This window comes from Toxorhynchites rutilus, chromosome 3 (assembly GCF_029784135.1).
Source record: "Toxorhynchites rutilus septentrionalis strain SRP chromosome 3, ASM2978413v1, whole genome shotgun sequence".
Lineage (NCBI taxonomy): Eukaryota > Metazoa > Arthropoda > Insecta > Diptera > Culicidae > Toxorhynchites > Toxorhynchites rutilus.
Window position 1 is genome coordinate 44,664,514 of NC_073746.1, and position 27,750 is coordinate 44,692,263.

The window sequence follows — 27,750 nt, forward strand, 5'->3', positions numbered from 1 at the left end:
AACGATATCCTGAAAATTGATTATGTTTCGATTACCCGAAGGCCGGACGATCTAACTTTTCAATTATTCATATATTTTGACACCCGACGACGGAGGTTATCCATAAGAAACCTAAGAATGTCACCGGAAAAACCTATGTACTAAAGCAATCATCGCATACTTTTTAATTCTTCGAATTTTTCATACTAGACGACGAAGAATCTATGAAAAACCTGAGGGAAACCGGGAAACTCCTCTATAATAAAAATTAACTTACAATACACCTACAGTTTCTAATTATGAAATATTTTAATATCCGACGACGGAGGATTCATGGGAAACCTGTGAAGGTCACTGGGAAACTCCTCTACAATAATGCTAACCTACAATACATTTCGTGAACGCTCACATCGCATACTTTCTAATTTTTGACATATTTCTAAAACCAATGCCGGAGGATCCAAGAGAAACCTGAAATGGTCAACGGTAAATACCTCTGCACTAAAGCAAACATTGCATACTTTCTGATTCTTCGAATGTTTCATACTAGACTCCGAAAAATCAATGACAAACCTGAGAAGGTCACCGGAAAACTCCTCTGTAATAAAAGCGAACCTGCAATACTTCTATAGTTTCTAATTATAAAATTATAAAAATACGACGATGAAGGGTCCACGAGAAACCTGAAAAGGTCACCGGGAAACAATAATGCTAACATATTTCGTTGGCGCTCACGTCGCATACTTTCTATTTTTTATAATATTTTTACACATAATAAAAGAAGTCCACTAAAACATGAGAAGTTCACCGTGAAACACCTCTACGCTAAAGCAAACGTTGCATACTTTTTGAATTTTAGATTTTTTTTTATATCCGACGACGGAGGATCCATGAGAAACTAGAGGAGGTCACCAGGAAATACTTCCACACAAAGCGGAGCTACAATATTTCTTACTATCGCGTCGCAATTTCTCTAAAGTCAATTGGATCGACGATGCACTCCGTCATTCATTGCACTTAGAAATCTTTATCGCAACTCAAACATAGCGGCGAAGGATATTTTTAGACAGCCTAAGAAGGCTGAGGACTCCTCTATTTCCGGTCACGAAAATAGGACCATAGATAAAGTAATAGGGCGATAAATATTTATGTGCAGGATTCATCACGCTCTTAATTTTCCTCAGTTAATAATATATGCAAGCGCCCGGCGGCCGCTTCGAACTAGAATCTGAAAGCGAGCATTTAAAATTTAACAGTCACTGTTAATTTTGTTAATTAATTTTGAGTCACTGTATGTCAATATTCGGTTGCAGCAAAAAGAATGATTGTTCTTAAAATTAATTTGAAACATCCAATCTCACGTCGAAGATTTTTTTATATGTGGAAAAAGACGTGAATTTACGGAATTTAATTCGCGTTAATGAATAAATGAATGGACTGATGGCGCGAAATTTCATCCCATTGTTATGGTATGATTCTGATAGATGTCGACGAAGGCACCTAAGTATCAATAAGAAGACAAATGATTTCATAATAAAAACCAAATGGAATGCTCGAAACTATCTTCCGCCAAACGAACAGCTTACCAGAATTGTATTTATGTTTCTCTTAGCAGCAACAGACCGTTAAAGCCGTGATAACCATTTGTTCCACTGCTAGATAACACGATAAGCTGCCGTCATTAGAGATGAAATAAAATTGTGTAAATCTACTCATTCGAAAAGTTCCAATAAGGGCTCCCTTTCACCAGCACATTAATCTGTCTGCTGATCCACCGCCAATCGACACACTATTATGGCAACGCTATCCCAGCTTAATACCCACGATGGTTATGGGTTTCCTCTTCTTTCATAAACTGTCGATGCCGGACATCGTTATCGCCGGCAGCTAGCCACCAATACACAAAGCAGCCAACATGGAGACTGGGAAGCGGTATCCGTCGGTCAAACTGCAGCAGCCTCTGGTTCTCTCTTTCGCTCTCGGAAGATCCGACAAAAAACTTAAACTATTTTAATTGTTTCTTGCATCTTTCGTCGGTTTCTTCATCTCTCTATTTCCTGCTGCCATTGACCATCGGGATGAGGCCGGGATGGGGAGAGCCATTCCACTCTGTGGACGACGGCGGCATCTCCAGAGCGCAATTTTGCTCTGCCGTTTTCATAATTGCTGTCTTTGGTTTCTCGGCCAACAGCGCCAACACAAACCAACCAAAGACCGACCAACACGATTGGTTGGTAAATATTTCTCCTCTCGGCTTCTGGGTTATAAACCCCGGGAAAAGCGCTTCGTTTTAGGTTATTCGAGGAATTCTACCGCGAAGGCGCTTGTGCTTCGAGGTCACATGTCCGGTGCGGCGATTAATGGACGTGACTAACGACGAGCATCGATGATTTGCGCTTGGAGAAATCTCATTAAGCGGACATAACTGTCACTAGCTTCGCTCGATTTGTCGAAATAAACCACCGGGCCGGGCCGCGTGCGGTCACACGGGGTGATTTATTGGTGTCCTCCGGGATCCGGCATATGGATCTAGCGGTGAGTGTATATTGAAGATGTTTGCTATAATCCTGTTTAAGATTAATGAACAGAACAATGTACCTAGAAGACATATTCAAAAAAAATATCACCTCTACTATCGAATGATCTGCTCGCGAATGTATGCAGCATCCAAAACACTGTTCCAGAGTTAGCCGTGCATATCTTTATAAAACTGCCGCGATCCCCGCACGAATCTTCAGTACATGATTGACTGACCCGCCGATCAGAACACCCAACTATTCGCTCCAAGATCCGTAATCGCATGTGTTCACCAACGCAGGACAACCAAGCGAAACAGAGAGAGAGCCACATCAAACGAGAAAGAGCAAAAAACGGCAGATCTTCGCGTTGTGATTCGTACTTCTGGTGCTGTTGCTCCATTGCGCCTTGTCCCTTTCGTGGTTAATTTCGCGAACCTGTGCCTCCTCCAGGTAGTACTGCCTGCGTACGAACACACGCCTCTTATAGTCCGGGACTTAGTTGTTGGTTGTTCTCGCATAGACGCCGTTTGGCGATATATGTATGGTGTGACGGTCGGAGCCACGAAAGATCATTTAAAGGCAGCTGCAATCAGTGCTCGATCAATCATTGAGTCGCGAGCGTGACACCGTACGGATCTTGCAATAACCCAGTGGAATACTAGCGGAATTGCGATTGTTGAAGATAGTGCCTGCGGTAGGAAGTGCATTTAGAGGGTCCCAAAATTTGAACAGAAAAAATATCCCGTTTGTATCAAACAGAATCAAAATGAAGTGTTTCATCTTGTCAGTGCTAGCCATAGTTTTTTTGGTCCAAAATAGTGGTAAGTGCCAAGTTGCTCCCGATTGCAGCTGTTGTCAAACTAAAATAAAACAATTCATCTGCATGCCGGGAAGGTATTTTGCACATTTAACAACAAAATGGGTGACTATCCGTCACTATACTAACGGTTGCCAGTGAGATTTTAATAAGCATCATGTTAAACTTAAACGAAAATCCCAAGGCATTCATCCTACTTTTCCTCTTTATGATTTCCTCGGATTACCGCTCCTCGGTCTACGTCTGTCAGCACTTTTCACCACATAGCACATTTCTACCCGGTTGAGTCGGAACCCCGTTAACAGCGTTTCGGACCATTCCAAAGCAATCATGCGGTCCGTTGCGAGGTGTGTTAATTAAAATTGCATTTGGATATCAGTGTATCGGAGCTGTAATCAAGTGAGAACATTAAGCAAACATTGGTACAGTTTATCGTCCGACAAGCGTTGCCATTTTAGGCGTGTGAATTTCTACGCGTGGTTAAATGTATGTAAATACCTGAAAGTAACATGAACTAAACCGTGGAATTGAAAAGTGAAATAATGATGATTGTGATTATAAACTGAAATGAATGAGGTAGAAAGCAATGTAATCGAATACATCCCATATGAATATGTTGGTTCGTTTGCTGGCGTATATATCCGCGCTGTTAAGTTGATAATTGGAATGCTACCGACGCCATTACTCAATTATATCAATACTCAATAAAATATATTGTTCATCCATTAATGGTAGTGTGAAGTGAGATTTTGAATTGTATGCAACATTCAACACTTTCCTCCTGTCTGCAAAGGATCTCCAGTCATATTTGTTGGTGGATTACCAAGAAAATTTACATAAGCGTTGCTTCGACCTTTTCAGCCTGGAGAGTATTTGTGAGTTCGTTCTAGATAAAATAATGTGTATGTGTAGAACGACAATAAACCTCAACAGATCGATGGTGAGAATGATATAAACTATACTGCATATAAAAGAGAAAAAATCCCCGCAAGAGATATAGTGGCACAGAATAACGAGAAATTGAAAATGTAATGTAGTAAAAGTTAATGATTATTTTGCTTCCAATTGAATGGAGAAAAAGTGGTTGGTTGGAACAAATTAGGAAATGCTCAAAAGAACACACATTGAACTATGATGCGCATTCGTTGACGCTAAATATGAAAAAAATGTAAATTATTCAACGTTGAGATCTAGTGTCATTTCGAAAAAAAAAATTTTGTCAAAAATAGTCATTCTGGGACTTTTTTTTGGAATACGAAACGAAAAGTATGGTTTTAAGTGCCAATAAAAATAGTTATCTCGATGTTTCATTCTGAACTTGCTACGAAATGTTGATTTGCACGATAACATACCCTATGCAAAATATTAGCTCATTCGGATTTCATTTACTGGTGTCACAAAAATTTAGGTTTTTTTGAAAAACGAAAAATCACCGAAAATCGAGGTTTTCAAAGCAAAAGGATGATGCCAACTGTCTTAAAATTATATTAATCGTCAAGACAGTTATCTCGAAATTTTTTTTATCAAAAAAAAAATTTTTTTTATCAAAAAAAAAAATTTTTTGACGCTTGGTCGTTTTTCCGCCTGAAAAATCGTTTTTTGACAAAAACATTGAGATAACTGTAAATCTTGACGTGTCATACAATTTTAAGACATTTAGCATAAATTTTTTTGATTTTTTTGATTTTTCGATTTTCAAAAAAAACTCGAACTTTGACCGCTTTGCGCCACTCTCCCTTAACACTTTTGACGCCTCGTCACCCAGATATGGTTGACACTTTCCTCGCTCGAATTGAGTAGGATTTTTAGAAGGTATTTGATAGAATAGGCACCTAAATGTAACTATAGGATATGAAGAAAAAAAATAAAATCATAACCATAATATTATACTGTTTATACTATACTTTTTATTCATTTATAGTACGGATGGTTTGTACTGCAGTTTTTTGCAAAACCCCTATACTATAACTTTGGCATGTGTTATTGTCATCAATTCGTCTTCAATTGAAAACAAACATTGCTAGATCATGTAAAAGTTATCTATAAACTAAGTTTGATCTTCATTTAATAATTTAATCGCAAGTTGGACTCTGTAAGAAACTCAAAAACGTCGCATTGGGCGTCGAACGTGTTAAGCTCTAATTCGCTGAAATTCGGCATAGGGTGTTTTTTCGAGGTGGTGATCATTTTGTATAGGATAACTTTTTAAAATTTTAGGGTTGATTTTTTCCCATACATTCATTGGCATCCTAATATACACGTACTAAGACTAATATTTTAGTAGAAAGTATTATTTCTGTACATTTTAAAAACTCAACAAGACGATGAGCGTGCGCAAGACGAAAAGAAAAAAGTACAAAAAGTACAAGATGAAAAATTCGGTAAGTAAAGTAAGAAAAGTAAAGTAAAGATGAAAAGTTCACGCAAATTAATGTATTTGAGCGTACAAGTCCTTCAGGTACGTTTTAAATATCTCTGTATTTTAAACATATACATGATTTAACACAAAGAAGTAAGCATCAAATTCATGTCCAAACATGCTCCTGGTATTTTTCTGTATAACAAGCTTGCCCTTAGGTTGCAAGTTCATTTGCGTTCTGAAATACGCTACTAATTCAATTCAAGAGATTATAATTTGTTACCATAGCTAAATAAAGCGAACTAGAATAAAGTGAATGAAAAATAATTTCCAAAATGCTTGGTTACCTACACTCTGTCCAACTTCTATAAGACCACCCTGATTCCATTTCGTTGCAATACAAATAGTTAGAATTTCAACAAGATACATTCATACATTGTTGAAAACTTAGAGTAAGGTATGTGTATGTATGTAATCCTTGAATGATGTGAAAGCTATTATGAGCTTTCCGGTTGCACAGAACCCCGCCCAAACCAAGCACGAGCCTCCACCAAAATTCCTGGTTGAAAAATACTGTTCCTTCTTTCGTAAATCACGCCAGTACCCGTTGAACCATCAGGATCATCCAAATTGAACATTTTTTTCGTCATTGAAGATAACCTATATATTGAAGAACTTTTCGTTATGGTTTTGCAAAATGTTTTATATTGAAAACATTCTTTGTCACAACATACCATGTCCCACTGTCGGTTCATGTGAGCTTTGGCAAAACTCAGACGTCTTCCGATGTGAGATAGTGTAAGATGAGGAGCTTTAACATTTTAAGCCCTCTTTATGTGAAGATTTTTAAGCAAAACTTGACGAATGCTCACCCGAGTAGCATTTAAATTGAAATATTGCTTTATTTGCATAAGCGATTTTGAGGTATTCGAACCTGTTCTAGCTATTTCCCGCTTATCCCAGTCAGAGAGCTCAGTCAGACGAGCAATTTCTCTGATACCAACAATTTCTTGGTGAAATGCATCGATTTGTCTTTCTTCTCTCTTCGTGAGCACTTCTCCCTTTGGCATTTTCCAGATTCGCTGATGAAAACAACGGATAATGTAACTTGTCTTATAGAAACATGACACTTGAAAAATACAAAAACATTCGTTTACGCTTAGCGCTTGCACACACACATATGAAAATCATGCGGTGTATGATAGTCACCAATATCTACACAATAAAATATAAATTGAAGTATTGTTTGTTTACAATGACACAAAGCAGTAGGATCATCACCTGGTCTTATAGAAGTTGGACAGAGTGTATGAGCATGGCGTAACAAAAAAGAAAGGTTTTAAAATTATTTCAGGGAACTGGAGTTGGGTCTCGAAGAAGGAAAAATGTTATTCAATTCATTATAGAACAACAGATTTTTTTCTCCAACTGGTCATTCACTGCGTGATTCACATACAGCATTTATTAGCAAAAAATGTGAGCCCTAGATCGCATCAGTCTTGACTATATCCTAGACCATAAAGTTCCCGGAATTTATTCAGGAAATGAAAAATACAAGATTATACATCAAGATTATATATGACTGCAACGCAATTATGCCAGCGCTTGATCCAATCCACGAAACATTTAAGGGAAGTGGGGGCATAGTGGTCACCCTAAGGAATATGCCCATTTCCGGCGTCCACATACCACTTCAATTCCCGTTTCTCGAAGAATATCATAGTTCAACTCATTTTTATTCAAGATAGGAAACGGTTCTTACTATAAAAATTCAAAATAGTACACTTTTCATCATTAAAAAAAGGTGAAAAATCGAACTTTTTTTATGCTTGGAGGTGAAAGTGGGGGCAAAGTGGTCACTCGCAAATAAACATAAGCTTAATGAGATCGATTTATGCGTTTTTTACGTTCAAATTTGTTCAAATCATATTCGATATAGTAGGTACATGTATGAAATAAGCTTGGCCTATTCACCTAGAGTCTCAATTTAAATTTTCTCATGCATACAAAAACAAAAGTAAGAAACACATAACGTTGACCAGAGCTGCATTTTTTCATCAATGTCACCGACAACTGACGAGCCACGTTAGTCACTTCCTACTGACAAAAATCTTGGTCAAATGGTGACTGACGGAGTACGATGCAACCCTATGCCTGTTACTGAGCCGCATCAATTCGTTTTGACAGACCAAGTAGGCGGTAAAATTGTCAGCAACGAATTGATGATTGTCGCAGATTGCATTTTATCTTCATCGAGCAAAGGTTCGATTTTCGGTCCGGTTGTTGTTTCTTGTATTTATTGAAGTAATACTATAAAATATATAATTGACCGAAGCTTGAAAAATCTATACGTGCTGAAAAAATAAAGAAATTTATCTCTTCGTTGAAATTTCTACCCGAGATCCAAATTCACGTATCTGAAAGTCCGTTTAGTTTTAGTCCTCGAAGTTTTAGCATTTTATATAAGAAAAAAAAACGAAACAACGTAAACAAATGCACCCTGGTAAACGTGTAAACTTCCATTACATCAAGTGACATGGTATTTCCCGTCTTGACGATCATAGGACACTGACTTGCAACATGCTTTGTTCGTCAAAACACTCTGACAAACTATTTAGCATTGAAGATTGAGGAATTTGTTTTGTCGGTTTATATTTTTTTGCACGTCGTTTGGTGGTAATGTTGCAATGGTCATCATAGTAGCCCAAATATATGCAGTGACAATGACAAATTGCAGCTCTGCCCCCAAACATCAAAGTAATTTCTATGCGAATTAATCTCTGAGATATGTGAACAGTCGTCCAAACTGATGATTTGTCCAACATATCAGATTGAATAAACTAAATTTCACGAGAAATTCCTTAGATACCTTGCGCACAGAACTACGGCCTAATGGCTATCGAGAGAGCAATTTCTGTTATTATTTATATTTTGTACAGGGTAGCTCAAAACTCATTAAATTCTTCAAACATAAGGTGACTATCAATACGGCGTCTATAGTCAATAGTTATACTACCAAACAAGCAGGTGACCACTTTGCCCCCCATGACCAATTTGCCCCCACTACCCCTATTATATTTGCGGTATGGCCGTCAGAGCCATCTTCGATTTTCCCTTTATCTCATCTCGGGTGCTGAAACGTGGTTTTATGAGTCGTTCGAACAGCAAAAAGTCGCAGGGTGCCAAATCAGGTGAATTAGGTGGTTGCAGAATGGTATTCGTTTCGTTTTCAACCAAATGTTCAAGAACAACGGTTGATTTAGCAGATTTCTCACATCGGATCGGTCACATCGGATTGCCATTATCCACAGTTAGTTGTTTCGTCATATGCCCACGATTTTATTTTAGTCATCATCGCCCTAGATTAATGAAGAAAATGATGTGGTAACTATTAACTGCTACTTGCCTAATTATTTTCTAGCTTTTAGTACATTGAACCGTTTAACTTAAAAAGTTTGTTTTCCTTTTTTTTTATTTTTTAAATAAAATAAATTGTGAGTTTGATGAAAAATAATTTTTTTTTAAATTTTTTTCTTCGTAGGTTTATATAAAAAATTCTTGATGCACTAGATATATAATGTTAATTTTTGCATAACCAAAGCCGCAATAAAGTGAGCTTACAAGGTAGCGGCATACAATGTTTTAGAGGTTAACGGGCAGTTACCAATAATTTTTTCAACTGTTTTTTTTTGTCATGGGTAAATATGTGTTCTTCCTCATATTATGTTCTCTGAAGTTGGAGTCGATTCGTTGCCTAGTTTTCACGGCCTTATAAAAGGTTAAAATGCGTTTGCGTCATAATCATCCAAACATCCAGTACTGTCTCTCTATACAACGAATATATGTAGGGGAAAAGGAGGGAATTTGGACCACCTAAGCAAATCTCCTAATATTTCCAAACCAATACGGTCTAAATAAAAAAATGTCACATTGTATACTAAGCTACACTTGTTTTCTTTCAATGAATAATGTTTAATCATTATATCAAGCTTTGAACTTCCAAATATATCATAAAATAAAAGAGATGATTTTTGGACATTAAAGTTTGATGCGGGGTGATTTGGACCATCTGTGGGATGATTTGATCCAGTGTGTATTTCGAAAAAACATACTTATGTTTATGTGAAGTATTTTGGAATACTGATACAATCAGTAACAGTGTTCTGGGATCGATACCAGGTGTCTTGGCCAGATTCCAGACCAGAAAAATTGGATTGAGACCATCTCGAATTCTGCATGGATTTTTTCACTGTTGTTCGATCATTTTCAAATACTTTCGATGCTTGGTCGAAGAAAATCCGTTCTTGATGGCCTACGTTGCTCTTCTAAGCTCCTCCTTCTTTCAACGTTGTCTGCCCATCCTCTTTTTTCAATTCAGTGGCATCTGGAATTAATTAGACCAAAGAAAAACCTCAAATCTGTAGGACCAATTCACCCCACAAAAACGTGTCCATGTCACCCCACACAACATGCAAAAATTAAAATTCAATTAATTTCATTTATTGCTATCAAGCTTACAGTTTCGCTGCATCAAATTGTTCCTCTTCTGTAGGCAAACAGAACTTTACTGCACAATACACGAAAAATTTATTCAGCGGGAAAACCCTTAAAACTACGATCGGAAAATCCACATTTTTTTACAATCAAAGTGCTTGCTGTGTTCATGCTACCATTTCCTTCCACCTGTCGAATTCTACCAAAGTTTTTTTACGTTAGTTACATGCGGTTCATTAATAAAAGAAGATGACATTTTAAAAAATCCAAGTTGAGCCGTACTTTTTGAAATAATGGGGTGGTCCAAATCACCCCGTACGTCCAACTCACCCCGTGTTACCCTACATGAATTGTGCGAATATGTTTCATGGTTTTTAATTTTCTTTGATGCGCATTGTTTTTTTTCTGATAAATTCCTCTATATCCAGCAAAATTAGACTCACGTAAATACGATAAAATAGAAATGTTATTGAATAAGAATATATATATTGAATAGAATATAATTTTGAATTAAACATTTTCTTAGTTATTATTTGCAGTCAAAATCTGCTTTCATCATTCATGAATTAATCGCTTCTGCCCAAATATTCGAATATAGTTCCTATCCTAAACTGCATTGATGCGGATAGGGTTACGGAAGATCTCACTTACTATCCGTAGTAACATTTTTTTCTTCGATAACTTCAAGCATCACGTATCAAACCGAAGGTGATTAAAGAACAAATATTTTTTTGTTTGTAGATTCTTTCCCACATCAAAATTTGTGAAACAGCAAAAAATAACTCCTCTTGATATCCAATGAATTCAACAAAGCAGAAGATTCGAGTAGCAAACAGACAAGAGCCGACAACAAGGAACAAACCGTTTCTGCATTGTCAAGCAGCTTCGCTAGAAGCGGTATTTTTTTTATTTTGCCCGTTCTCCGACAGGCAGCAATTAGATACGGTGAGCAAAAAAAAGACATCTCCGCAAGTAACGGTTTTCGACAATGCAGATTGCCAAAATATCCCATAAAGTGTGCAGCCATCGGAAATCTCCACTAAACAGCAATTTAAAGGCCACACAAGTATTCATTAAAGTTTAACACACATTATAGCTGCAATCAGGGCACCATAGTGAAGTGAGGAGGAGGTTGGCAAACGACGCACACGGGAAGCGAAAATACAACACACATAGCAGAAAACAATACACGAAAGCACGAGTCAGACCTATAAACAGTTGTTCGGGTTCTTCCTGCCTTCCTGCCCAGCCCATCGGTTTTCCACATCAACATGATGGATCAGCATGTTTCCCTTATTATTATTATTATTTTTTGCTGCTGCTGTTGCTGCTGGAGCAGCATCGACAACGTGTATGAAGTAAAAGTTTAGTATTTGCTGTACGGTTTTGTACTCTCTCGTATTTGCCTCCCCAGTTTCGCATGCTTCTCGCTTCTTTGACCACACGACCAGAATCGGAAGAAATGGGTGAAAACTTAGGTCTGGCCGCAGCCCAAGAGTCACACGAGTAGATGTGGGGCACTAAAAACCATGGCGGAATGGCCCACTTGTGGTTTGGGGTGCGGCCCCTGTTTTTTCCCCCGAAGAGGACCAAATTAATATGGCACATTCGTATCTGGCACACAATGAAATAGTTCTCTTTCTGCACTGTTGTTACCCAGTGGCGGAGGAACGCTCATTTAGCATAATGACAAACCCGCACAATATCGCTGCAAATAATGGGAGAAATGTAACACTTCTCGGCTGCATTCCAAGTCGCGTGGCAGAGATATGTGCCTCAAATGTAATTAAAATATTCATTTCGGGCCCGTTCATCGACACCGGCTGTTAGCACTTAGAGATACCGCAGATAATATAATTATGATACGCATGTCTAAAGTGAATAGTAAAAGTTTGCTTGTACGGGAAAAATCCTCGACTTAAAAAAGAAACGTTCCCATATTTACTGTGCCAATCGCACAAATGCGTCGATAAATCACTCGAATAATATTACGAACTAACTGTTTAGGGGCTGTCCACATACCACGTGGACAGAAAAAGCATCATTTCAGACTACCCCCCTCCCACTCCGTTGATAACCATGGACATTGACTATACCCCACCTCCTGTTATCCACGTGTCCATCTATATTGTCTTATTAAAAAAAACCTTTTACTAGGTGATCTGACAAACTTCGTCGCTCTGAAAATTTATTTTTTGTTATCAATACCAACAAAAATTCACGTTTTCTTACTAAACACACGTACATGAGTTCAATCGCAGAACTGTTCATTGATTGATCTTCTTATCGACCCTTAAAACTACCTTTTACTATAAAATTTCTAGTACTTGTACCAAAACTCATAATATCAGATTATATTCAGACATAATTCTCGTTCAAGATTTTTCAACCACTTGCAAATAACATGTTTCTCCGTTACATGCAATAAATGCTTGATACAGAACTAGATAGAAACAAGACAGCCCTGAATCAGACAATTCCTTCCTCGAGTTTTGCTCTTATCAACATATTCGGCGATCCGTTTTTATTTATATAGATAGAAGAAGCTGTAGGAGCTATTATACTTCATCTGTATGGTAGCACCCCTCCCCCTTACAGAGAGGGGAGGAGTGTTGATTCACGGTACAAGTGGAGGTTTCTGCCAAATTTGGCTCGATTTACTTGATTAGTTCTTGAGTTATGCTGAAATGTGTGTTTCACTTGTGTGACAGTCTCCCCTTAGAGAGGGGGTAGGAGTGTCGAACCACCATAGAATCGTTCATCGATCCCTAAAACCTTCACATGCCAAATTTGGCTTCATTTGCTTGATTGGTTTTCGATGTATGCAGAAATTTGTGTTTCATTCGTATGGATCTTGATGATTTGACAGGTGGTCAAGATATAGTCTTGTGGGTTGAGTAAATATTAAGATGTCATAGGAATTTCGCTCCAATATATTAAAATTCTTATTCCAGACAATATAGAAACACTAATGGTAGCGAAAACTATATATTTACAACACGAATACATTTACGAAAACTTAATAAATGAAACGTTTGGCTTACAACTGTTTTAAACAGGACTTATAGAAATTTCTCCCATTGTATAAGTGAGATGCAGTGTTGCCACATTCAAATCTGTACCAGAGGGGTCAAAAATCTTTCTCATTTTCCAAAAATCTGTAACAAAAAACTGTACCATCAAAAATTTTCGTTGTACAAAAAAAAAGTATTTATTAGCATTAAAAAAATACTCATTTATAAACTACAATACTACATTTATATTTGCAAGTTATTTGTGTTTGATGATGCACATAAATAGTTTTTCTGAATCTAGATTGCATACCGTCATTCATTAAAGTTTTTGAGCCTCCGCCACGATATTTGACCAAATCTTTTGATCTCATAATAGCGTTCATCGTATCGTTGCTGAGCCGATATCGAAGCTTTTTTTTGTTTTGATTATATTCAGAAAAAAAAGTTAAAAAAAAACTTTTTAAGTTAAACGGTTTAACGTACTAAAAGCTAGAAAATGATTAGGCAAGTAGCAGTTAGTAGTTATCACATCCTTTCCTTCATTAATTTAGGGCAATGATGAGACTAAAACGAAATATTGGGATTTAGTTGAAACAACTAAATGTGGATAATGGAAATCCGATTTGTCCCACGATTTTATCAACGAAACAACTAACTGTGGATAATGGAAATCCGATGTGTCCCACGATTTTATTTTAGTCTCATCATTGCCTTAGATTAATGAAGGAAAGGTTGTGATAACTACTAACTTCTACTTGCCTATCCATTTTCTAGATTTTAGTACATTAAACCGTTGACCTTAAAAAGTTTTTTTTTTACTTTTGTTTATTTTCTAGTTTTGAGTACTTTATTTGTATGATTAGTATACTTCTCTACAATAAATTGGATTACAGAACATACATACACGTTTTTGAATTTATGTTGTTCATAATGTAGTGTGTTCTCCAAGTTAAGCCATTCTGCCCTGTTTTACCGGCAGTCAAATTGGATTTTTCACGATAACGGAAAACACAGAATGACAGCAGAGATAAAGGTTTGTTCCAAATTTTAGGGGTCAAATTTTTATTAATTTGGGGCAGCCCTACAGACATACAAACATACATACAAACAGGTCAAGTTGAATGAAAGCGTTTAGAAAAGTAACTGGCTATTTTGTTACAGCGGCCATCTTGGATTTGAGTTTTCCTGAATAGCTGTGATCTACTGGTCAAGCCACTTGATACCCATTTTGATGGGGTTTGTTTTGAGAAAATATGTAAACCGCCATTTTATGGTGGCAGCCATCTTGGATTTGCATTTTTTTTTAAATAATTGTGTTCTACTAGTCAAGCCCTTTCATTTTATACTCATATTTATTGTGTTTTAGAAAACAAATATATATCGCCATTTTGTTGTGGCGGTCATTTTGGATTTGCATTTCTCATGTATAACTGTGTTCTACTAGTTAAGTTCTTTTATTTGATACCCATTTTAATGGGGTTTTGAGAAAATATGTAATTTTTTAGTGGTCGCTATCTTGGATTTTTAAAATCATGAAATACGCATTTTTATAATGACTGCAGAGATAAAGCTGTGTTCCAAATTTCAGATCAATCGTTCAACAGGAAGGGGTTCAAATTTTTATTAATGTAGTAAAGCGCTACAGACAAATATGTAACAGACATACAAACATACAAACATACAAATTACAGGGCAAGCTAAATAAAACCGTTTAAAAAACGGTGAGAACGTTAAAAACAAGTCATCGCAGCGCCGAAAATGCGAGCGATCCGTCAATTATTTTTAGGCATCCAATTTTTGTCCACCAATCCTGCACATGCTCGTTTCCTGAAATTGTGATTTCCTTACGGAGTAATTTTATCTTTAGGGTACGGAATTAATTATCCACATCTTGTACATTCCCATTGTAGAATTCTGGAAACGCTTCTAACACAACAAGAATGCTGGTCAAATTGGAAAGGTTTCTGGGATTTAACATGCCGCAGACTTGGGCGTCATCATCAAAATCGTATCTTTTTCTCATTTGTTTGATCAGCTCCAGGAGAAAAACTGCGACAACTATCCTTTGAAATGATCTGCCTTTCGCTGTCCATTGTTCTGATTATTTCTTCTGCTGCTATTCCAACCTAAAAATCTTGGCGGTTTTGAAATGATCTTCATATTCAACAGTGTTGGACATTGAAACAACGTAAGATTCCTCGCAGATTGTTAGTGAGTGATCAAATAAAAATCTTTCAACTCTTCATATAGCATCGTGTATTCAGGTTTTTCAGAAAAAAAGCTGTACCATTCCAGATAAATCTGTACGTTTGGCAACACTGCCGGGTTGAATGAGTAAATCGATGATGACGTTTTAAGTATGTATGTTTTTATGGCTACAGTGCCGTTCACAACGATATAGTTGGTCGGATAGGTGGAGGCGTATTAGTGCACGTAAAGACTGCAACTAATTTTAAAGTACTGAAAAAATCAGTGGGTAAGATTGATAAAATTAAAACTGATTATCTACTAATGAAATTATGACTTGATAACAACAAAATTTTACTGGGATCATTCTATAGCCTTCCTGACCAACTGACTGACTTACTGAGCTCGGCCCTTACATCAATTTTCTTTTTTTTCTCAAAGATTTCAACACAAACCTGCTAGATTTTCAGATAAGCTTAAGGCTTGAAGACGCTATTATGACTTATGATATGCACAATGTAGGAACTAAGCCAACTTTTTTTCTACAGAAAATGTTGTTCGCTATTAGATTTGATGCCAATCACGACATTGTATTTGCATTTGTACAGTAAACAATAATGTGGGTTTCAAATTTCAAATTAATTCTATTAATATCTCTTCAAGCAATACGTTTCTATCAAAACATATGTTCCCAAACAAGAAACAAATTCTTGGTTTAATGAATCAACCAATCAGAGCCATAATTAACCGTGATTTGGCGTTCAAGCAATGGAAAGATACTCGTTTAGAATAACATCATGGTTTATTGAAACAATTTCGTTATAAAGTTACTACCATGATTAGTACTACTACAGCTCAATACTTCAATCAAACGCTGAAATCCAAAGAACTGTGGAGAAAACATAGAAATCATTGGATTATCAAAACCTACAACACTGCTCTCAATTGTTTTGATGCCGATGAGACCAATCAATCATTTGCGAGTATTTTTTCTGGAAAAAAATTAGTGATTCCTTAGTGGTAGCCGGGCCTCTGAGAAGTTTTTTTTTCCAATTCAATGTAATTAGTGAAGTTGAGGTTATAAATGTGATATACGAAGTGAAATCAGATGCGATAGGACGAGATGGAATATACCGTTGAAATTTATCAAAATTATTTTTCCTCCAGTTCTTGTCCAAATTGTTAATCTTTTCAATTCAATTATTCGATCAAGCATATTTCCTTCAGCATATGCTTGTTATGCTTGTGAATGGAAACAATATAAATGTTAAAAAACTTTTGTTACTTTTGACGTAGGACTACGTCTTTAATTTTTATACAGTTTTTTTCAAATGCATATTACGCAGAATAGTTCTTACGATATATGTTATAATACATACCAATAGACGGCAAATTTATCCAGTATTTTTTTCGCCTGAGGCATTCACCGTGAAAATTATAAAACTAATAAATTAAAGACGTATGTTTTGCGAGCGGATGCGAAGGTAAATCATGTATTATGCATTCTTTCATTCAACTTTTCATGAATGTTGTATTCAACACAAAATTGTGTTCAATAATTCGTTCTATCAAACAAATTAGCAAGACCTTTTACGACATGTTGAAGCAATCAAATGCAAGATTTTATGCATCATTCAAAAGATTTCATCAAAGCAACGAGGAAAGTATCACCCATACAGCGAACGTACGTTAATTGTGCCGGAAAATCAATACAATTATCGAATTTTACTCGCTAACTGGACAGCAAAACAGCAGAAGCAATACTTGAAGATGACATCTATTATTGATACATAACTGCTTTGCGGCCTAGTTAACATGTTATGGATAAGTTCAGTTGAAGATAGTCTAGTTAGCGAATGTCTTCTGTATATGACGGGGTGACGAACATCTCAAGCGAGTGTCTTTCGGGATGTGGCAACATGGGAAATTGTATAGCGAAAAATGATATCAATACTAGGAGGATGGCAGCGATTATCATTTGAGAATGAAAGGAAATGAAATATTAATAATCTTCATGACTCATATTCACAATTCTCAAAGATTCAATTTCTTCTATGATAGATTGAGCAGTAGATATATACTGACTTGATTGTGATAGTCTGACTATACGATACGACTTGATTGTGATAGTCTGTAAACGAACATTATTTCACCGACAATGCCTTGCTGATGCAAGGCATTTTCATTGTTCTAAACAATTACAACCCTACGTCAAATTTCCGTCCGTGTCCCTAGGCTCAGACCCTTCTACTTTTTTTTAATTATTACTTTTGGTTGTTGTAGTTCTGCCACAGTTCATATAATTGTAGCAATTTAAAAGATGTAGATTTCACTTGAATGCGTCGTTAATTGCTCGAATAATATTCAGCAGACACACACCAGAGAAGCATCCTTTATCAGAAATATGGAATATTATTTTGCCATTCAAATGACGCGATTTATTAACATCAACGAGCAACACTGAACAAACTTTACAAAACTTCAGACATCATAAACAATGTCATCCAGACAATAATAAACTCACAAATAGTTATAAACACCTTCAGCGCTAAACGCCGAGTAGAACAGTATAGAGGGGGTGTTTAAAACTAGGAATTATTTAATAATCTTCTCACTCCTCCCAGAGCAAACTAGCCAGAAGACATCCTCACCACGCTCCCATGGTCTCTGTGCCGTCGTTTGTGCCGTCGAGCAAGACAAACGTTCATCGAACCGCATAATTGTGTTATCCCGCATAATCTTTCGCACCTGTTGAAATGTTTACGCTCCCACAACGAAAACCACGGGCAACGGGCAACAACTCGCGGTTAACGTCCGAGAGGTACAAAAGTATTTGAATAACTCTTCATCCATCCACGTTTCTGTTTCTGTGAGAAAGCCAATCGAAAGTAGAAGCGCTTCCAGCAGTCGTTCTACTACGTTGATCGCATACCAAAAATGTGGGATCCCTAGCAAAGCATTCAGCCGTGATATTTGCGCTGAATGTGTATTTGGGTCAGAATTGGGTTCTTCAATTCGGTTAACTGGGTGCTGTTAATTGGCGCTCGTGTACACAGGAAAGTTGAGTTTGGGTTCGATTTCGTATACATTTAAAAAAATATTTGTAAGATAATTATAATTACATGATTGTTTTCTCATTATACAAGCACTGACATGAACCACTCGAACCATGCTAAATTCAATTACGTCCAGTAAGTATCCAGAATGAATCAGCCCTTGACGCAAATGAATCAACTATTCCATCATACCCGCAGGAATGCTTTCGTTGCCAGGAAATTAAATTGTTCGCTTCGCGTTTGAAGTGGATAGCCTCGGCCTTGAGGCGAAATATTCCCATTAACTTGCAACAATGTGTGTCCCATCGATGGGAACAAATTGAATTTCGCCGCAATCGGCCTGTTATGACAGTTTGTGCACCCGGTGGACTAACCTGTTCGCGAACGCGTAAATCAACCGGAACAATTTGCATTCGTACTTTGCGCAAACAAACTCTGCTTCGCGGTTAGCGGAATTAAAAAATTGATATACATACAGGCTTCTGGGTGGAGTCTTGCACCATGGAATAGTTTTGTTTTCACTCAACGGTTGATATCAATTTAAATATGTTTAATTGTTTCCGCCATTCCGTATCTCTTGGGTGCATACGAGCTGCCGCCGCGTGCACTTGGTCGTATCAGTTGCAACAGGGAGCGAATTGCGCGTCCAGAAACAACTTCTCCAGAACCGCAACGACTTATAAGCCCTTGAGGAAGAGAAGCCGAGAACCGGTTTGGGTGAGTGCACCGTAATGTCAGCGACTGGGCAGCATAGCTGGAAAGTTGTAATCCACTCCAATTTTTTTTCCAAGTGGACAGAAAAAAAATAATCATTTCTCCGTTTATGTCATGTAGGGCACAAACTCTTTTGGTAATGATCGAGATTTGTTCGTTTCCCTCATTTGATGAGATGCTGTTGTTATTTGACTTGATTAGAACATGAATGATTTCATAAACCTCGAAATATCGTTCGAGAAATCGGTTGACTAATCCGAATTGTCCTACAAAAAGCAGCCCCCTGTTCAACTGTGGTGACGTTGATTCATCACTCGAATAGAACATCCTGATTAATAAGCATGATATCTCAGACAACATGTCCTGTCTTTCGTACGCAATCTCTTTGCCCACAGAAAACATCCCTAACCAAGCAAAGTGGTAATCTAACAACTGTTACACTAACAAATCATGACGCGTGTGATGAATTGTCAGAGCTTCATCTGAGGTCAAATTCGTTCAAGTTCATCACGCCCCCTCTTCTCGTGGTTTAGATATAAATTATGAGGCGATAAATATTGAACCTTGATCCGTACTCTAGCCACCCAGCTCTTTTCACCAGTCATCGACGAGGCGCGTCACGACTCATTCAGAAAACATCATCCTTGTTTCCATGCATATCGAAATCGGGGGATCAAATATATTGCCTTCACTGTAACCGGGCGTTGTGGCGCCACGCTAGATCCGGCAGGGCGAATGTTGGATTCTTGCTTCGCCATTTGAACACAGACTCGCATTTATTTCCATGTATCAGTAATGTGTATACTTATCACAATCGAAAATTCAAATACGTTTATTAGGAAAATTTTCGTCCCTTAATCGTACAACTTTTACCTTGCCCTACACTGCGTTTCACAACTATAGAACCACTCATTTTTTGTGATTTTCCAGAGATATGTAAAAAGTCGGTTGAATTGAACTATATAGTGTAGAATATAACAACTATCTCCATTTAAAAGACTGGTCATTTGAACTTTATTGTTGTGATCAGGCGAGAAACATTAACAAAACTAAAATTCTAGTGTTTCATAACTATAGAACCAGATGGAAAAAATCTCACTCAAATTGAGTGGTTCTATAGTTGTGAAACGCAGTGTAGTAATAACTATACTTTACGACAACAATGGGTTAGTGAAGGAAAGCAAAAGTTGTAAACGAAGTGATTTTGTAGGTAGGTTAGAAAGGTTAAAACGGTTATCGGTTGAACAAATATCAGATAGTTGAACGCAAATGACACAGTAAAATGATGGTATGAATGGTATTATCTCTCTTGACTATGTGATTCTATCGCAACGAGCCCATTGTTGCTCGTGTAATTTCCAAACAAATTTGACTGCCTCTCGTTTAACATCGTAAACTTAAAGATTTATTGTTTCAAATGTGCGAAAACAAACAATGAATCAATGGATTTAATGTAAATTTTATCCATGATGATTTTGTTTTGTTTTCTATGACAGTTTCGTTGAATGGTATACGTTGAATGGAATATACTACATCATTTTTGATTGTATGGTAGGGGTTCTATATATACAGCCATTCCATGTCAAACCGATATAGCGGTTCTCAAATTTTCGTGAAAAGTGGTAGTTTTGTTCTTTATCGCAAAACATTAGACCCGTATTTTTTTATTTTTTCAATAGGGTGACTATTTCCATTTTAGGGTTGTCCGAAAAATAAACTTTTTCTCTTTTTTTTTTCCAAAAAAGACTTATTTTCAAAAATTCATTACTTTTGAATTACTAAACCGATTCAGATAACCGACATATCAAATTAAAGCCAATCACCTGATATAGCACCTTCGGCCCCGAGACTATGAAAACAATAAAAAACGAATACAATCAATAATAACAAGAGCAGAATACAAACTTTCTGCAGATGTAGTATTTTTTTCGAAAAAGACATGGTGATTGGCTTTAATTTGATATGTCGATCATCTGATCGGCCTAGTAGTTCAAACGTTATAAAATTTAAAAAAAGTCATTTTTGGAAAAAAGAAAAAAGAGGAAAAAGTTGATTTTTCGGACAACCCTAAAGTGGAAATGGTCACCCTAATGAAAAAATAAAAAAATATGGGTCAAATGTTTTGCGATAAAGAACAGAACTACCAATTTACTGTATCGGTTTGGCATGGAATGGCTGTATAGAGAAAACATTAATTAGAAGTAGGGCCTTTCCGTGCTGTGTGAGATACATAAAAAACCATCAAAAAGTACGCAGATGTGAAATTGCAAAAAAAAATATTCTCGAACATTGGAACCAAGTGCTATTCCACAAGCAGTCTCTCGTCTGCGGGAGATGTGAAAGAGTTAAAAGGTTAGTAGATGGTAACCGTATGAGTCGAACGAGTGGTAGGCGGAGGGAATAAAAAATCACAAATGACACAAAAGAAATCGCAGGGTATACATTAGGGTGGCAGCGAAAATGGTAATGTCAAATTTCAAAAACCGAGCATGTACATTTTGTTAATTGGCCCAAAAAAACGATATGTGTAAAGTTTCAGCTCGATCGAACATGATTTAGGGATGCCTCTAAGCGCTCAAAGTTTTGATTTTTTGATCCTCAAATATCTTCCAAGGGGGGAGTAAAGGAAATTTGGAAAATCGATTTTTTTCGATGCCAAATGACTTAAAAATGTATGAAACGTCGAGATTTGGTGTCATCTCGGAAAAAAAATGTTTGGCCGAAAATCGACCTTTTGGGATATAGCCTTAGAGGCAATGAAAGTATGGAAAAATAAAATTATCGAATCGAAAGAACCGACCATGTACATTTTGTTTATTGGTCCAAAAAAGTGATCTGTGCAAAGTTTCAGCTGAATCGCACATGATTTAGGGGTGTCTCAAAGCACTCAAAGTTTTGATTTTTTCATCCTCGAAAATCTAAAGGAAATTTGGAAATTCGATTTTTTTTTCGATGCCAAATGATTTAAAAATGCATAAAACGTCGAGATCTGGTGTTATCACGAAAAAAAAATTTTTGGCCGAAAATCGACTTTTTGGAACTTAGCCTGAGTGGCCAAAAAATCAAAACTTTAAGTGCTTTGAGGCACCCCTAAATCATGTCTAATTGAGCTGAAATTTTGCACAGGTCATTTTTTTGGGCCAATAAACAAAATGTACATGGTCGGTTCTTTCGATTCAGGGTTTTACTTCGGATAATCCCCCGAGTATCGGATAGGTCGAGGAGATATAAATACCGTCGCGATTGACGGTTAACTATATACTACACTTTATTCACAAATTTCATTTTAACACGTGCAATAGGTCCGGCTGGCCAAGTGAGCCGATGATCGTCATCATCGGGTGGTGAATTGGTGTGTGTACACGAGAATGAAGATACTGCGCTAGTGGTAGATCACCAGCACGATAAAGTGGTCGTGTCCGCCACAATCCCACGTTTTGATCGGACCAATATGCTCTCCCCAAGTTCTCTTCGGCATCTTTTATCATCTCTAACCAACGACTAATCAACATCCTCCTGCCATCATCACTCAATTGTACATCTAGTGAAGTGAACAAAGAATACTTAACAATCAAGCTAAACGCTCCTTTTCAGGGTCATCAAAGAGTCAAATAATGATTTTTCAAACATATCCAGAATCAGTTTGCAATAACAGCTCAACGTAATCCTACGTGGTAATTTCTTGGACACAACCTTTCTGTAACTTTTTATTGGTGACTAAAATGTCTTAAAATATCCAAACGAAAGTATGGTTTTATCGACGAAACGCACCGAAAGTACCTTTGTATTACAGAAATACTTAATGATTATGATACCAAGTGTTGCATATGTGATTTCTAAGTGTTGGTGGCTAATAGCGGTATGTTCTTTTTTAAAAAAATGGTTTTATTTAGCTTACCCTGTAATCTGTTTGTATGTTTGTAACATGTTTGTTTGTAGCGCTGACCCACATTAATAGAAATTTGACCCCCTTTCTGTTGACCGATTGATCCGGAATTCAGAACACACCTTTATCTCTGTAGTCATTATAAAACTGCGTATTTCATGATCTTGAAAATCCAAGATGGCGGCCGCTACAAAATGGCCGATCACATATTTTCTCAAAACCTCATCGACATGGGTTTTCCAAAACCCCATCAATATGGGTATCAAATGAAAGGGCTTGACTAGTAGAATACGGTTATTTATGAAAAATGAAAATCCGAGATGGCTGCCACTACAAAATGGCGTACTACATATTATGTCAAAACCCCGTTAATATGGCTATCAAATGAAAGGGCTTGACTAGTAGAACACAGTTTATGAAAATGCAAATCCAAGATGGCTGCCACTACCAAGTGGCGGGCTACATATTTTCTCAAAACCTCAAATTACTTTATAAAACGGTTTTATTTAGCTTGAACTGTTTGTATGTATGTTTGTATGTCTGTAGGGTTGTCCCACATTAATAATAATTTGACCAATAGGAACTGACCGAATTTATAAAATACACATTTTACAGTTGCCGCTCCAAGGGGCACGTTGGATTTCCATTATCCACAATTAGCGATTTCATCATATGTTCCACGATTTAATTTTAGTCTTATAAATGCCCTAGACTAATGAAGGAGAGGTGTGATAACTGCTAACTGCTACTTGCCTTATTATTTTCTAGCTTTTAGTACATTATAATTTTTAATCACAATTAAACCGTTTAACTTAAAAAGTTTTTTTTACTTATTTTATTCAATTTGTTGGAACAGAAGTTTTGAATCCACAATGAACCATTACAGGTACATCTGATTTGGAAAAGCATCTCCAAAGACCGTAACATTACGAGAATATTCAAGTGGAACCCACTTCCAAATCCATGCTGAATTATGTGGTGTAGGAACCACAAAAATCGCTCAGAAGATTTGAGCTGCAGAAGGAACTCTTGCGTTTCATACATCATAAATACTTCAAATCCAATTGATCGTTTGATGTTCCTTAAAATTTCGATGTCATGACAGTAAAAATATAGCTTTTTTCTCAAGTAGCATGCCAAAATGCACTACATATATCAAAAAAGCTATTTTACTCTGGAGCTATAAAAAGGGGAACAAAGTAAATCTGAAAACAGTTTTTTCGATGTGCTTTTTTTCTTTTCTAATACACTACTTCTAATTTCAAGCATTTTACTATGGAGTAACTAACGACAAGAACAAACGAAAGGAACCAATTTGGTTCGAAAAATTGATTCTTTCATTCATTCACATACTTGCTCAATTGTCTGGAGTGATGAGTAAAATCCCATTTGATTTATCTTTCCTTAGAAATCTGATACTTGAGATACTTCTAAAACGTACCCCTTGACATAATCACCTCTAGTTTAAAAACTAATTGAACAAATGGCAATTTTCCTAAATGATTTGAAGCATTTGAAGAAATTTTAAAACAATCATCTTGAAAGAAAATATTGGCACAACCATCGTTGCGGGCAGCACGTGCTGCACGTGCCGTCCGATAAGAGTAGTACCTTCCGATCTCCTTTCCCAAATTAAACTTTCTCTCGCCCCAAAAGAGTGTGCCCCCTTTCTTTTTAGCGCAATTCAATTTTGTGCCACTTAGCGAGCTTTAGACTGTGCCGACCAACTTCAACAAGTTCGTCCGCTCATCGTCGGATGGATAAACCAGTCTTAACGATGGTCGAACCAAAAAAAAAGGCGCATATCTACCCAATAAAGGGCAGCTTCCTAGAAAGTTTAGGTGAGATTGTGTTGGGATCCACTTTAGACGAGTTAAGCTGCTTTAATTAGGAACGGAATACAAATTTATGAAGCTTCTTGTGTATCATAAAAAAACAGTTTTATTTTTCTTTCCTCGGGGCCTGATATGCCACATTTACGACACGGAAACTGGTATCGTTTAATTGATGGGATGAAATCCCATCAATCATACGCAGGTGGATGAAGCTGCCAGGGATGATTCACTCCGCTTCGAGACAACTTCTAATGAGTAAACCTACCGCACCACACAGTCTCAACCATCGCAAGGTATCTCTTTCCACCCGTGCGGAACCAGTTTCCTCCGTCGTGATGACTCCATCCCCCATGTACGTAAGGGAGAATGCTTCCCCGAAGTCTCATCTCGTACCGATGCTGATGCAACGATGAAGTAATTAAATTATATGATATTGCATTTGAAATTCATGAATCCAGCCGAGCGGACGGCGTCATCGGGAGTCTAGGGGCGATGTTGATTCGCTTTCCCGGGATCGGCGTGTTTTGCGCCCGGGACAACACCGTAGCACTTTTTTTTCCTCCGCCCTAGGTAATTCATTAACTCTCAGTCAAGCTTTGATGTACATACATGTATTTGCAAACAAACAGACGCTCTCGTCCAGGTTAATTTCATGCGAGATGTTCTTTTCTTCTTCTTCTTCTTCTTCTTCTTCTTCTTCTTTTTCTTCTTCTTCACTTTGTCTCGTTTCCATTGGCAGCTTTAGCCTCCATTCGAGTTCATGAATCGCTCAAGAGGCTGTTGGGCACAAAATGAGAGACACACATACGAACATTCTTCGCCCGAGCGAATCCTTTGGTGCTACAATTACCATTTTAGCAGCAGTAAAAGAAAATTAAATAGATAGCGAGGAAATTGAAGACGAGGATGAGATAAAAACAGGTTTTTATTATAAAAGTCACATGAAAAACATAATTATTAAAATTATATACTGTTTTATTCATTGGAACATCAACTGCCTTCACCATGCATTTCTTCACATCAATATCATTTTCATTCTGGAATCGATCAATCTATCGCACGATCTTTTTGCATGATCCACTGTTCTCTATGCATGTTCATCATCTTCAAGTTTCCAATCATATGTACACCATCATGGAATCTATTTCTCGAGCACATCTGCATGCCAGCATTTGTATATACGACGCAGCACATCACCAAAGCTGAAACGTAAGCATCTATCACTTCCCAACGTTACGTCCACGAGGGTAAACTATTCATCGTTTCAAAATAAACTATATTTTACAGTTGCCGCTCCAAGGTACCAGATTCTGGAACATCGCGACGGTTACGTTCCCGTGTACATTCGGCACGGTGATGAACCCCTATCCGACATCAACCCCGATCTAGCCGTTGCCTTCCACGAGCCGGTGTCACGCGTCAGCAGAGCCGAGTTGGCCCAGGTTTATGTTTCGAAAAAAAACGGAAATGGACCGTACGCAATAACACCCACCCTTGTTTTTGTTGTTGTAGAAATTGCAAGCGGACGAAGCGCCAGTGAACAACTCCTCTAGCCTGTCACAATCCCTGTCGACATCGCTGTCAACATCTCTATCCGCATCCGATGAATTAAGGGCCGCAGCAGCAGTGCAGCCGGTCACTAACGTGCAACCCGGAACCAACCTTTAACTCAGCTCGTTTCTGATAACGTTGAAGTTATCAGCGATCCAGTTACCTTATTGCGACGCTAACTGAATTCCACTTAGACAATTTCACGCTGAACGAGAGACTTCAATAAAGCCATACAAGAGCCAATAAACTTATAACCCGTGTTTTCATCTTCTTTTAAATCCTCATTGCCTTGTTACTATTCTAGTTTCGATTCCATCACTTACAGGCTGCAGCCCTGCCAGATACCAAAATCTGCCGAAGAAGGACGGATATGTACCGGTGTACATCCGTGTCGGAAATACTCCCCTCGAGCAGATCAACCACGAGCTGGCGGCCGCTTTCCAGGAGAGTAACGCACGCAGCATCCGAGGAACCCTCATTCAGGTAAATCACATATATTTTTGCCCGTCAATTATTCATTACATAACGATTCGATCATTGCAGGAACTCAACCGTAAAACCCGTTTCTCGTCGGAATCTAGCAGCGCATCGAGCGAGGAAACGAATAACGTTAACGTCATCCTGAAACGTCTGAACCCCAGCAACAGAAACGTCACCGATTTTAACTCCAGCTCCGATGAATCCAACTCCTCCGAGCAGTTGCTGCTGAACGAGATTGCCGCACTCGTCAAATCAACGTCAACCGACAAATCAGCTGCCGTAGGAAACAACATTATTTAAGTTCGGCTTAGTCCTTCTCTCAGCCGGGGGAGCAAAAAAATACGGCGCAAACAGAGCAGAGCGCACGGCCATTGGATGACTGAGGGCGTCTCGAAGCGACGATGTGATTAAAAATACAAATTAATTCCCGACGTGCATTTTGTAATCAATTTTAATTCTAAGGTTATTATCAACAGCCGAGATTATACTAATGTAAACAAAACGCGCTGCAAGATTACTTTTACTTCCAAGAAAACAATCTTTGTACTTCCCCTGGAAATGGTGTGGAAAAAATATGAGCCAATAATTTGGCACTGATAACGGGAGGTAATAAAATGGTTAATATTTAGGAAAAATACTTGAATACGTTTTATTTTTACTCAACTTAAAGTTATCACAAAGTTCACATGATAAAAATTTCTCTATAACAAAATATGCTAATATTTTGAAATATGGAGCCGAATCTGAACAAGCCGAAGAAAACATATTTTTCGGAGATTTTTCATTCAATCACACCCTCTTCTTCAAAAAAAATGATAATGGCACAATGGCAACATTACAGAGAAGTTCAATTTTCGGT

The 27,750-nt window shown here is 37.5% G+C and overlaps 1 protein-coding gene across 2 annotated transcripts; it reads left to right on the forward strand.

Moving 5' to 3' along the window:
- Positions 1 to 2,708: 2,708 nt before the first annotated feature.
- LOC129775493 (uncharacterized) lies at positions 2,709 to 27,528 on the forward strand. 2 transcript variants are annotated; one of them, XM_055780295.1, is made up of 3 exons: positions 2,709 to 3,319; positions 26,737 to 26,894; positions 26,955 to 27,528. In XM_055780295.1, exons 1-3 carry the CDS (start codon positions 3,265 to 3,267, stop codon positions 27,189 to 27,191), a joined length of 450 nt encoding a protein of 149 aa, XP_055636270.1. In that variant the 5' UTR covers positions 2,709 to 3,264; the 3' UTR covers positions 27,192 to 27,528. The 2 variants fall into 2 exon arrangements, with proteins under 2 accessions (XP_055636270.1, XP_055636271.1); XM_055780296.1 differs by lacking the exons at positions 26,737 to 26,894; positions 26,955 to 27,528 and adding exons at positions 26,148 to 26,302; positions 26,373 to 26,665 and having other exon boundaries at positions 2,715 to 3,319.
- The last annotated feature ends 222 nt before the right edge of the window (positions 27,529 to 27,750 follow it).